Source organism: Lithobates pipiens, unplaced genomic scaffold (assembly GCF_037356315.1).
Source record: "Lithobates pipiens isolate NorthernLeopardFrog02 unplaced genomic scaffold, aLitPip1_a1.2 Scaffold_19, whole genome shotgun sequence".
Lineage (NCBI taxonomy): Eukaryota > Metazoa > Chordata > Amphibia > Anura > Ranidae > Lithobates > Lithobates pipiens.
In genome coordinates this window covers 72,793,070-72,807,039 of record NW_027507764.1, presented here as the reverse complement: position 1 = coordinate 72,807,039, position 13,970 = coordinate 72,793,070, and the positions used below count along the sequence as shown (strand labels likewise).

The window sequence follows — 13,970 nt, the reverse complement described above, 5'->3', positions numbered from 1 at the left end:
TTTCCCGTGTATAGGCCAGCGGGCTTTACTTCAGGGAGAACGCTCCTCTCGTCTCCTGCTCTCTCTTCAGTGGTGCAGTGATCGAGTGTCACCACTCGTTTGTTGTAAAATTGCAGTGGTCTAGTTAAAGATCCTTGTGGAAAAACATTGAGCAGTGAGATCTGTGTGGAAGCTATAGAGATACAAAACATCAGTCGTGGGGGCCAGCACTTACCTGCCAGGAATAGGGATATAATCCCTGGATCTTTTCATTTGTTTGTTCTGCTGTTTACCTTACAGCAGTAAGGTAAGGGGCCACTTCACCCGATGTGCTGTGAAACACTGGAAATAAGGATTAGAGACACGGTTTTTGGCACCTTATCTGGAGAAGCACTGAATAGGTCACTGGTCACTTTATTCACTTCAAGCCCACATAAAGACTCTATTTATGAGCTGTTTTGTTTGTGGTTTTTTTTGCTTAGTTTGCACGGTGTGTGCCACGCTTGGAAGTCTATATAGCTTTCTTGATTGTATTACTTTTGAGCTATTTTAAAGCACAAGACACCTTGTTATTTGTTTATTGCTGCTACTATATTTAAGCACTGGACACTTTACTCACCTATTTGATTATTCACGATTGTATTTGCTTGAGGCACTTTATATATTTTGAATTATTTTGTATACACTGTGTAATATATAATTGTTTAGCTTAGGGTAATTATGCTACACCTACTTAATAGGAGGAAACATTATCCCTGTTAGTTTATTATTTAGCACAACTGCTAATATACATTTATGCACAAAACACCGTAGTATAGTTTAATCTCTTAAGGTAGAGCAACACCATTTATTTGATTTTCACATTATTGCTATTCGGGGGGTAGGGTTTATACCCCTGTCGGTGGTTTGCTGTAACCTATCCTTAGTGATAGCCTATGCCCTTGATGATAGCACGGGGATACCTTAACTTTATTCTACGATATTTAAAAATTGTTAAGGTGAATCTCTGAATGCTCTAACTAGAAATTAGGCAACACTGCCTCTTTGAAGAAGCTAGAATAGCAGCGAATGTAACAATATTTTTCGTAGTGGTCCTTTAAATTAAAAATATGATTTATTTTTCTAGGCAAATTGCTGGGTAAATTTTGTGGAAATGCACTGCCTCTGGCCATGAGGACATCGGATAGTTTTGCTTATGTAAAATTTGTAAGCAACAGTTCTGTGAATGCCAAAGGATTCCGACTGCAATATGAAGCCAGCCTTGAAGGTAACTGAAGAAAAGTCATAGAAATCAGATGCTTGAAAAAAATACTGGATGTATCTGTGATACTTTTGCTTGACTATCAAAATAATGGAGTATTTGCATTTCGTCCTTCTTTGGCTTTGCCCTCTCTCATGAACTGAAAGGCAGGTCATCGTCTCCTGGATCATTCCATATGATGCTTGAAAGACATTTTGCCTAATCAGGGCAACTAAAGGCATATAGCCTGCAAATATGTCTGCAAATAGCCCATCCCCGTAGGCATGTATAATTACTCAACCTTCTCGTTACCTTCTCACCCGTTTAAACTCCAGTGTCGGCCGCTAATTATAGGCTTGCCTGTAGTATAAAGTGGTTGTAAAGGGTTTACAACAACTTTAAGCTGGCCATACATTATACAATTTTCTTATTCAATTTCCTTTAGATTTACCTTCAACTATGTAGTACAAGGGCCTGCATGAATGCATATAAATTGAAAGTATTTTGCCCTGTACACATGATAGGATTTTCTGACAACAAAACTGTGGATTTTTTTCCCGAAGGATGTTGGCTCAAACTTGTTTTGCATACACACGGTCACACAAATGTTGTCGGAAGTTCAACGTCAAGAACAACACGTACGACGAACCGAGAAAAATTAAGTTCAATGGCCAGTGCGGCTCTTCTGCTTGATTCTGAGCATGCGTGAACGTTTGTGCATCGGACTTATGTATACACGCTCGGAATTTCCGACAAACTTGAGAACCTGCTCTCAAACATTTGTTGGCGGAAATTCCGCCAACAAATGTTCTATGGAGCATACACACGGTCGGACTTCCAACAACAAACTGACATCCAACATTTGTTGTCGAAAAATCCTATCGTGTGTACAGGTCATTTAGGTTTGACCTCATACTATATGGTTTTGGTAAATCTAAAGGAAAATTGTATAATTTATGGCCAGCCTTAGACTGGAGACAACATCTTGCCCTCCCCAACATGAGTGTTTGGCCCTATTTATTTGCTACTCAGGCCCCATCACATGGGGAGGCCACATGCTACCCTACACATGGAAGCCTTGTTCTGTTAGTGTATCTCTTGAAGTATAAATGAGAGGTGGGCTATCTGCAGACACTGTCACTTTTCCCTGAATGGGTAACATGACAGTGTCTTTTTAAAGTAAACCTGTCACGAGAAAACGACAGTGTTGCCATTGCTGATCTCCTTTTAAAAAAATGCTGGTTGACTGGCTGTTCTGCTTGTTCTGCATAATTTCTGAATCACTGACCTGGAACAAGCAGGGCTTTTTTTCTCAGAGAATAGGTGCAGGAACCCCCCCCCCCCCGTCTGAGTCACCCCTTGTCTCTGCCCCCTACCCACCTCTGACCACCGTCCCTTGATTCCACCCCCTACCCACCTACCAGTACTGCCCCTTTTAGAGAATACAGAACCAAGTATCATTTTGTGGTGCTAAATCATTTGTATGGAACATGTTGATGATAAAAAGAAAAGCAGTCAAATAGATCCCCTGCAGCCAGAAACAATAGAATCACTGCAATAGATCCCCACACAACAATAGACTACCCCAGCAGCAAAAGCAACAGTGAACTACCCACAACAAAATATCACACCTAGTAACAAAATATCCACCCAAGCAACATTAGACCCCCCCAGCAGCAACAACAGATCTCCCAGCAGCCAGCATCAATAGATCCTCCAGCAGTCAGTAAAAATAGACCTCTCCCTCAACAGTAGATCCCTTCCAGCAACATAAGACCCCCTGGCAACAATAAATTCCCCATCAGCAACAATAGACCCTCACACAAAATCAGATCCCCAACAGCAACAATAGATCCCCCCACAGCCAACATCAATAGACCCTCCAGCACACCCCACATCCCATGCTATTACATACATTCAGTGCTGGAGGTGCCGGAACTGCGTTCTCCCACGTTCCCGCAAAAAAAAGCCCTGGGAACAAGAATGCATATAAGGGAAGTCAGAAGAAAGTCAGAACACCTTATGTACTGTAGCACTGACCCCCGAAGGAGCGGCGGGTTTTGTTGGGCTTATCGTTACCTTCTCGTTCTCCTTCTCCCGAGGTTGATGGCCCAATAAACTGTAGAGACCAACACTTGAATCCCTTTAGGAATTTTTATTTGCAAAAAACTCTGAACAGAACACAGTTTCTCAGTTGGGAATAGAGCGTATGGGTAGTAAAGCTCAGGTACTCTTGGAACTGCTGACACTGGAAATGTCTCTCTCTAGGTGATCCAGGGAATAGCCATTCGCAACTGGATATTTCAACTATCGGATAAATCCCTTGGTGAATTTAGCAACTGACAGGTGATTTAAGTATAGCAAAGTCTCTGCCACAGACTTGATTGTAGAACTCTAGAATAGAACAGAAAGTCTCTGACAGAAACTTAGTTGTAACTGAAGGATAAAATTAGGAACTCTCTTACGGTACCAGTATCTTTCAGCCGGTCCGGCGATACCATAAGAATGCGGATTCACTTGGTGTCCTTTCAGCTTAGCTTCCAGGCTCTTACCGAGCAGCCAGCCTTGTGCGTGGCCCTCTTCTGAAGAGTCCTCCCCTGGTTGCTTTTTTCGGTTGCTGGGCCTCTCCAAACCCGGACCACCTTGGAACCCTCCTTCCAGTTACTGTGCCTCGGGCTAGCCAGCCCCGAGACTCGGAAACGGATGGATCCGCACCACAGGCCATGAGGCCCTCGGGGAGCTGGTCAGGAGGACCAGAACCAGGGAGTCATAACACACTTCTGGACCAGAACCCCGAATCACGTGACCTCAGCACCTTAAGTACCCTCTCTCGAAATACACAGCGAGAGAGAGCACCCACCCACCCATTGGCTCCGAGAGAGAGATTGGTACCCAATGCGTCTAATCAGACTGCGCTCCAATGCCTGCCAAAGGTGACACTTACACCCATGACCAGGCAGAACATAATACAGTCCAGCCAAACTGATGCAGAGACCATAATTTACTGAAATTAACCCTAAAACCCAACTATGGTCTTAGAAAAAACTAAATTTCCAAAACAAAGCGCGTGCTTTTTAGGAGCCCAGCGCTTCAGTACATATTTGTTTTGCTCAGTAACTCAGAGTATTAAAGCAAGAGGATCAGACTGTCAACCAGGCAGCAGGCATTTCTAGAAGGAGATGTCAGCAATGGCAGCCCCATGTTTCTCCCATGACAGGTTTTCTTTAATACTGTAAGAGAATAACACATGGTTATACATATACTGTGTTTCAGAATGTGGAGGAGACATTGATGGAAGCACCGGGGCTCTGAGCTCTCCTAATTACCCCAACCTGTACCCACATGATCGTGTTTGTGATTGGAGAATAAGGGTACCCGAAGGAAGAAGGGTCACTCTGACATTTCATGACCTACAGCTGCAGGACCAACAGAACTGTGACTACGACTATGTGGCTGTAAGTTGTGTGTTAAATGTTAAAGCTGAACCCCAGGTAAACAGTGTTTATAGAAGATGTTTTGTCTGCCAAATGATTTGCTTGTATCTCCTTGAAATGTTCACAGCCCTGCCAGACAACAGAGCCAGGTTGGTAAGCTGACTTTTCTTCTACTGTAGTTAAGCTATATAGCTTGATCACCTCCCAGCCCCAGAGGTCAAGTCCTGGGGAAAAAAGTGTGGGAACTTCCACCCAAGATCCCCTCCCCCACCAAAAAAAAATAAAAAATGATACGCTCATATGCACGAACGCTTCAAAAGTGGTATTTTTCATCAAATTTTCTTAACTGTTAGTACATAAAAAAAAAGTCCTCAATAAACATAAATCCGGTAATTCTCTGAATAATCAGCATTCATTCATTGTGCTTCCATGTAATGTGACCATCATGTTCTGATCTTTATTGGGGAATTTTATTTTGTATATAGAGTGTTTATGTGGTGAGTTTACACTTTTCATTGAAAATGAATTCACAGAATGTTGGGGAGATAGTGATGTGTTCCTGCTTAGGAGATGTATGTTAGCTTGGGGGGGCTGCAAACTCTGCAGGGGCTCCAACAAACACTCGCTGCTATTCCAACCCTTCACATATTTCCACATAAACTTCCCTCCTGGCATTAAACTTTGCCAGGTATTGTGCTCAGCTTACCACCCCAAACTGATGTTCCTCCCTCAGCTCACCTCTCTCCCTGCATGTCCTGTGAGCAGAATAGCTGATCTATCGTCAGCTAGACCTAGACCTGATCTACCTGTCAGCTAGCTGTGATTGACAGGTAGATCGAAGCGGAAGCTGTCATGGGGCCCTCTACTGGCAATGCCTGAATGGTCAGGTGTGCGGCACTTACTATTGCAAGCTGTATCGGCAGCTGCTGGTGTAGCACCTGCCATACAACTTGCATACTTCAAAGTCTTGCAGGACGCGGCTGCTAACGGGAACTAAGTTGTGGAAAAAGTACAGGAACTCCGTTCCCATGCGTTCCCACAGGACTTGAGCCCTGCCCAGCCCCCTGCCTATGATTGGGCAGTGTTGCCCCTCTTTCTTCCAGTCCTGTTTTACAAGGGTTTGCAGGAGGCTGATATCAAGTCGGATACTTACAATAATCACAATCAGAAATACATTTAAGGATTTTTATTTGTATCTGCTGTAGGATTTACTAGATACAGAAAGATTTCACTCACTTAACGTGAGCACATATGGAAGTGTTAGGACGTTTTCTTTTTTTTTTTTTACTGTGTTCTCATTGGGGAGATTTCTCCTCATTTCCTGTCTGGCCCCAGAAATGAGACTCCAACAGAGACACAGAAAGGAAAATCTAAGCCCTTGTACACACGGTCAGACATTCCGATGGAAAATGTCCGATCGGACCGTGTTGTCGAAATGTCCAACCGCGTGTACAAGAGCTAACAGGGGTTCAAAGTCTCCTTCATACTATAGAAAACCAAGAAAAGTTTGGGCTGGAATTTGTTTTCCTTAATGCATAAATAAAGAAAAAATAATATAACATATACAATTACGACACTAGTCATATTGTAATTTGATGTTATTAAAAACTACCTTTCCTTTTCATGCTGCAGCCGCTGTGATTTTCTGTAAAATGCAATGCAATATGGTTAACGGGAGGTTTTCTGTAGACAGAAATTCTACAGAACACCCCCTAGAAACATCAATTCCTGCTTGTGTGATTTGCTCACCGATTTTCCCAGAAGTCTACACTTAGACCCCTTTCACACTGGGGTCGTTTTGCAGGCGCTATAGCGCTTTCACACTGGAGCGGTGCGCTGGCAGGGCGTCAGAAAAAGTCTTGCCAGCAGCTTCTTTGGAGCGGTGAAGGAGTGGTGAACTCACTGCTCCTCCACCGCTCCTCCCCATTGAAATAAATGGAGCAGTGCTGCTATACCACCGGCAAAACGCTGCTGCGGTGGCATTTTGCAGGCGGATTTAACCCCTTTTTGAATAGCACTGATAAAACAATGGTAAATTGGCGCTAAAAATAGCACCACTTTACCGCTGACGACCGGGGTGGCACAGTGTGGAAGGGCTCTAAGATACAAGTCAGATGTCAGGCATCCCTGCAACAAAAAAGGTCATTTTTGGTGAGATACTTCCTGTAGGAACACGTCTAAAAGGATGTTGACCCAGAAGCTTTCCTTATTAGAGCTTTGCAGCTGCTAATTATGAAACCACTCCCATTCACTTTACCACATGGACACAGACAAACACACAGGGATTTCTTCAGAATACCAAAAGGTAGGAATCTGCAACAAAGCTTGTTACAATACTTGTAATGTACATAGATCACTCAGAGGGGAAAGTTTTGTTTTTTTCAACAAAAGTGGCATTACTCTTTAAACTATCTGACTAATGTGTAGAGAGTCTTTGGACTGGAGAATTGGGAAGGGACATTTCTTGGGAGTGACCTTTAGTTTTAGCTGTTTCCATTATAAAAAAAAAAACATACATACAGTATATACAGTGCCTTGAAAAAGTATTCATACCCCTTGAAATGTTCCACATTTTGTTTTGTTACAACCTAAAACATAAGTTTATTTTATTGGGATTTTCTTTGATAGACTTACACAAAGTGGCACATAATTAGTGGCACATAATTGTAAAGTGGAAAGAAAATGATAAATTTTCTACAAACAAATATGTGAAAAGTGTGGCGTGTATTTGTATTCAGCCCTCTTTACTCTGATACCCCTAACTAAAATCTAGTGGAACCAATTGCCTTCAGAAGTCTCCAAATTATTAAATTGAGACCACCTTTGTGTAATTTAATCTCAGTATAAATACAGCTGTTCTGTGAAGCCCTCAGAGGTTTGTTAGAGAACCTTAGTGAACAAACAACATCACAAAGGCCAAGGAACACACCAGACAGCTCAGGGATAAAGTTGTGGAGAAGTTTAAAGCAGGGTTAGGTAATAAAAAAAAATAGCCCAGGCTTTGAATATCTCACAGAGCTCTGTTCAATCCATCATCTGAAAATGGAAAAAGTATGACACAACTGCAAACCTACCAAGACATGGTCATTCACCTAAACTGACAGGCCGGGCAAGGATTAATTATAGAAGCAGCCAAGAGGTCCATGGTAACTCTGGAGGAGCTGCAGAGATCCACAGCTCAAGTGGGAGAATCTGTCCACAGGACAACTATTGTTGAGTGACAATAAGAGAGCTATTGTTGAAATGGCTGTCCTGTTTGCAGTTTGTGAGAAGCCATTTGGGGGACTCAGCAAACATGTGGAAGAAGGTGCTCTGATAAGACTAAAATTTAACTTTCTTGATCATACATCACAGGACACAGGAGCTTCATTACATAGTGGGTTATATAGGCACCTCTGGTGATTGGACACTGGTTGACCCCAATTAAGAAGAATTCCTCCCCTATATAACCCCTCCTATATGGGAGGCACCTCAGTTTTTTCGCCAGTGTCTATGGTGGTTGGTCACATAAAACTTTAGCTCTGTGCAGGTCCCTGCGGGGACCTAAGGGCTACAACAAACCGGATCCATACCTCGGGCCGATATTTGACTCCCAAGATGGTATGGTACCCGGGCCTCGTCAGCCGAAGAAATGAGGTTTGGCCTGTAAGTCCTCTCCTATTGGAAGACTGGGCTCTGGGAAAACCAGACTTGGTGTACTGTTTATACAGAGCGCACAAAAGTTTCTGGCAGAGTCTTTTACATGGTCCAGGTAGGAGGCTCTTCCAAGAAAGAGCCCCAGATAAACCTGAAGGTTGGCTAACACTCCCCGCCATGATGGGTGAAGGCTGGAATTTGTCTGTTTCAGCAATTCCTGCGGCGAGGACAGGTAAGGGAAGTTAATCCTATATATATAATTATATGATGGATTTCTTCATTTTTGAGTAGTTGTGTGTCTTACCTGGTTTCCACCACTAGAGGGAGTAAGTGCAGCCTGATGCATACTTACATGCCTTTCAGTACACACGCTCAGTGAAGCCTGGTTCTCCAGCTGTCTCACGCCTCCACTGCAATCCCTGCCACAACAAGGTAACACAGGGGTCCCACGTAGTCTGGGGGTCCCAGGTAGCTCCGGTGGAGTTCTCCTTTCCCCCCCTGGATCCCGCGGTCCTCGTGCATGCGCGCCGGGTGCGTTCCCGGCCTAATGGAGGAGGGGGGAGTGTGGTTGTGAGCCGTGCACATCAGTGTGCACGGCGCTGTACTGCGCAGGCAGCAGTTTTAAAAAGCCCAGAGCGTCAGGGGGCTGTAAGTGGAGACACAGGAGCTGTGGGCAGTAAGCATCCGTGGGGACTGGATCCAGGCAAACCTTAGACACCTACTCAGCATCAGGTTGTGCAGTTTAAGCATATATATTTATTGTGAGACTTTAAGCACAACAGTGATTGCACTTGTACTAGTACCTCTGCTTTGTAGCTTAGGACTATGTCTCCTCGTAAGAGGGTCTCAGGGGGAGGTAGCAAAGGCACTGGTAAATCACCGCCTAGGTCCAGGGGTTCTAAAAGTGCCTGTAAGTTACCATCCCCCCCCTGCAAGACTGGAGCCAGCCTCTCAAGACGAGTCAGTGCCCCTGTCAGGTTTTGCAGCCTCTCCTAATGTCCCAGCCCCGGTTTATGTCACTGAGGACTCCCTTAGGGCTACATTGGAGGGGTTTGAAGGGAGAATAATGAATTTTATTTCTGTTTCCCTGAAAGATAGCAGGAAAAGGGGTAGATCCCTTCCCTCTGCTGAAATTTCTCTCAGGTGATTCTTCTGAAAATGAGGAGAGATCCCTGTCTTGGGACAGGGATCATGAGCAGTCAGATGAATCAGAGGAAGAGGAGAGAGTCCCCTCCTCCCAGGCACTCAGAAAACAGGTGCAGTATTATACTGAATTGGTGCGTACTACATTCAGAATGCCTGCTGCTGAAGTCGCTACGTCCTCTGTTTCTTCCCTGGGAGTCAGGAAAGCCCCACAGACTGCCTATTCCTTCCCAATTCATCATTTAATAGAAGAATTGCTGTATGAGGACTGGGGACATCCCGATAAACTGTTTGCTCCTCCTAAAAGGTTTTCTATGCATTATCCTCTGGAGGAAAGTTTCACCAAGAAGTGGGGGGTCCCATCTGTTGATGCGGCTGTTTCTTGCGTGAATAAAAACCTGACTTGTCCCTTGGATAATGCACAGGTATTTAAAGATCCAACTGATAAAAAGCTGGAAACCTTATTAAAAGCCTCCTTTTCCATGGCTAGCGCTGTAGTGCAACCTACAGTCGCAGCCGTGGGGTTGTGTCAGTTCCTCAAGGAACAGGTTAAGCAGATGCTTGGGCTCCTTTCCAGTGAGGAAGTAGAAAATTATGCAGAATTGCCTCATATTCTGTGTTTCATGATTGATGCGATTTTGGATTCTGTCCAGCAAGCATCTCGTTTGTCTCTCCTGTTGGTACACATGCGAAGGGCCCTATGGCTAAAGAATTGGGCAGCTGAGCTGTCATGCAAGAAGCATTTGATTGGGTTCCTGTTTAAAGGGGAACATTTGTTTGGAGAAGAATTAGACAAATTCGTCCAAAAGATCTCAGGAGGTAAATCTACTCTCCTTCCAGTCAAAAGGAGCAAGCGTCCTTCATTTAGGCGTGCTCTCTCTCCCGGTGCATCAAGCTCTAAGCAGTGGCGACGGCCTTCTCAGCCCTCTACAGGAAAGGCCCAGGGGCAGAAAAAAACTTGGGGGCGAAAGCCTGCCAAGCAGAGCCCAAAAACTTGCTTGTGAAGGGGCGAGTGGGGGGGAAGGCTCCTGCAGTTTGCAGGAGCCTGGTGGGAAGAGATCTGGGACAAGTGGGTGATCTCTTCGGTATCTCTGGGCTACAGGCTAGAGTTTCAGGAGATTCCACCTTCTCGTTTCCTAAGGTCAAGGATCCCCAGGGATCCAATAAAGCAAAAACCGCTATTTCTGGCCTTGGATCACTTACTATCCCAGGGGGTGATAGTAGAAGTGGACCCAAAAGAACAGGGTTCAGGATTTTACTCGAATCTCTTCACTGTTCCGAAGCCAAATGGAAGTGTCAGACCTATCCTAGATCTGAAGGATCTGAACCGGTTTTTACGCGTCCAGTCCTTCCGAATGCAGTCAATCCGCACTGTAGTCTCCTCCCTGCAAGGGGGAGAGTTTATGGCATCAATAGATATCAAAGATGCATATCTTCATGTGCCAATTTTTCCCACACACCAAAAATGTCTAAGGTTCGCGGTAGAGTGGCGCCATTTTCAATTTGTGGCCTTGCCGTTCGGGCTTGCTACAGCCCCTCGAGTCTTCACGAAGATTCTGGACCCTCTCTTGGCAAACCTAAGAGCTCAGGGTATAGCCATCATGGCTTATCTAAACGATTTACTTCTCATGGAGAAAACAGTAGCGTTCCTGAACTGCAGCGTTACCAGAACGCTAGAACACCTAGAACGCCTAGGTTGGATTATAAACCTAGAAAAGTCGTCCCTACAGCCTGCCACCAGGTTGGAATACCTGGGTATGGTCATCGACACCGCTCAGAGCAAGGTGTTTCTTCCAACGCCACATGCCTTGGCCATTGGGGATCTGGTGCGCCTAATTCTGGGCAAAGGATCATCCCCCATTCGATTATGCATGAGACTGTTAGGCTCCCAAGAGGGGCGGGAGCCCTGTGTCCCGTGATCTACTCTCAAGAAAAGGATTTTACAGGTAAGCTGTATATAAAAATCAAATTTTTTGGCCTAAAAGCAAAACATTATGTGTGGCAGAAAACTAACAATGCACATCACCCTGAACTCACCAGTTGGTGGCAGCATCATGTTGTGGGGATGATTTTCTTCAGCAGGGACAGGGAAGCTGGTCCGAGTTGATGGGAAGATGGATGGTGACAAATACAGGGCAATCTTAGAAGAAAACCTGTTAGAGTCTGCAAAAGACTTGAGACTGGGGTGGAGGTTCACCTTCCAGCAGGTCAACGACCCTAAACATACAGCCAGAGCTACAATGGGATGGTTTAGATCAAAGCATATTCATGTGTTAGAATGGCCCAGTCAAAGTCCAGGCCTAAATCCAATTGAGAATCTGTGGCAAGACTTGAAAATTGCTGTTCACAGACGCTCTCCTTCTTACAGAGCTTGAGCTATTTTGCAAAGAATGGGCAAAAATGTCCCTCTCTAAATGTGCAAAGCTGGTAGAGCCATACCTAAAAACACTTGCAGATGTAATTGTAGTGAAAGGGGGTTCTACAAAGTATTGACTCAGGAGGGCTGAATACAAATGTACCCCACACTTTTCACATATTTATTTGTAAAAAAATTTGAAAACCATTTATCATTTTCCTTCAACTTCACAATTATGTGCCGCATAAAATCCCAATTTACATTTACGTTTTTTGGTTGCAACATGACAAAATGTGGAAGCTTTTGTACGCTTGTTTCATTTGATTCCCAATAAAAAAAAATGAATTGCTGAATGTTCTGCTCCTTGTCTGCTGTTTGGGCATTCAAAGTTTTTCTTTAATATGCCAAGAAAAAAGCACAAAGCAGTTTTGTTAATGTTGAAAATAAAACAAAACCTTTCCTGAACACTGACTTTTAACTCATTTAAAGGTGGAAATGGGGTAGATCAGTATTTTGACTTGATTTGTGACTTGACCAAAATAAATGACTTGCTTGACTTCTAGCAGGGACTCGACTTGACTTGCTTGCTTTTTGCTACAGTAACTTGAGACTTGCTTGTGACTTGCACATGTGTGACTTACTCCCGTGTCTGGCAGCAGGTACCATTGACTCCCGCTGCTGTCAATCAAATGCAGTGACACAGGAGTGGGGGCGAGGACGCACGTGTATCTTAGTCACTAATTCATACCCTACACATTGCTATTTTATTAAACCTTTTTTTTTTTTTTTGAAGAGTGAATTCCAGAACAATAAGGAAATACACTTAGAAATTAATTTTTGTTTTGTATAAACTCTCTTTGAACACTTTGTAAAATTGCTGAGGATTATTTTTTTTGGTGAGACTGTGAATCACAAAAGTAGTATTAAATTCGTAATTCTAATACTCTTGTACAAATATCTTATGTAACATTTCCTGTTAATTCTTGGTTGATCTTAGGTATACAATGGTTACCGGACCCAGTCACCTCTCTTGGACAAGTTTTGTGGCAATGTTGCTCCAGATACAGTTATCAGATCTTCTGGGAACACCATGAGAGTTATATTTGTTACCGATGGGTCTGTTTCCAATGGAGGTTTCAAGGCAACGTTCACTTCAATGGAAGATGCAGGTAATGGATAAGTTTGAGTGTAAATAATATAGAACTTTTCAATAGATCTTTAAAACGTTCTTTAAAGATAAACCCCAGAAAAAAAAAAAAAAAGTTGGAATTTACATATAAGGGAGCTGCAAATGATCTACATTTATGCCAATTTAGTCCTGAGACTTACAGTCCGATCACACAGCGCAGCCAGGAATAAGATTCAAATTACTCATTTTATTACAAACTGCAATAAAAATGTTTTTATTTGAATTTTTTTCTGTGCATTTATTTAAGCAAAAAGCTCCGATCTCTCAATCATTCTGGTGTGGCTGGTGGCAGTAAACTTTCCCCCCTCCTCCAACAATACTTGAGCAGTGGGCCCCAGAGGGGTGGTAATGTCAATCATCTATGGAAGTCATCAACATTGTTGCCCCCCCCCCCCTCTGCATTACACATAAGAGCCAGAACTTTGCACACAAGATTGGCTTCTAGTACTGCCCCCCCCCCCCCCCCGACTTAAAGCTGAACTAATCTACGCAAATAATTACCCCTGCTTCAACAATAAGACATCTGTGTGGCCCCATGCATCTTCACCCCATCTTCTCAGTGCCAGATCTTTGGCTGTCTTTATTTGCCGGCCGGGTGGGACATACTGTAACTCCTGCCTGTCTCCTCACTGCAGCTAATATGTAACCATTACTGATTTACTATGCCTTGCTATGTACTGTGTATCCTTGTGGCATCTGGGTAAAGGCAATGCTTTGCTCCCTGATGTTGGAGCCCCAAGCAAGGGCAGCAGTGGGAAGACCAGTTGTGACCAGTGGTGGCTGGTGCTCAATTTTCTTGGGGGGGGGGGGGCGCAGTGCTCTGCCCCCCAAGCCCATCCTTTTTCAAGCGAATTAGAGCTTCAGGCTCTAATCATGTGCTTCAAAAAAAAGTAAAGAAAAACCCCATTGGAATGCATGCGTCCGGCGCCCTGCATGTAGATTGGGGCCGGGCGCATTGATTAGGGGGGGTGGGACCCCTGCACCTTGCATGAG

The 13,970-nt window shown here is 44.1% G+C and overlaps 1 protein-coding gene across 2 annotated transcripts in view; it reads left to right on the top strand.

Annotated features, from left to right (window-relative positions):
• Positions 1-13,970, top strand: part of CUBN (cubilin) — a 359,740-nt gene that overhangs the window by 257,017 nt on the left and 88,753 nt on the right. For both annotated transcript variants that reach the window (XM_077490895.1, XM_077490894.1), the window contains exons 47-49: positions 1,106-1,246; positions 4,493-4,674; positions 12,786-12,957. In XM_077490895.1, coding sequence (XP_077347021.1) covers positions 1,106-1,246; positions 4,493-4,674; positions 12,786-12,957 — 495 coding nt within the window. The remainder of the gene's footprint in view (positions 1-1,105; positions 1,247-4,492; positions 4,675-12,785; positions 12,958-13,970) is intronic.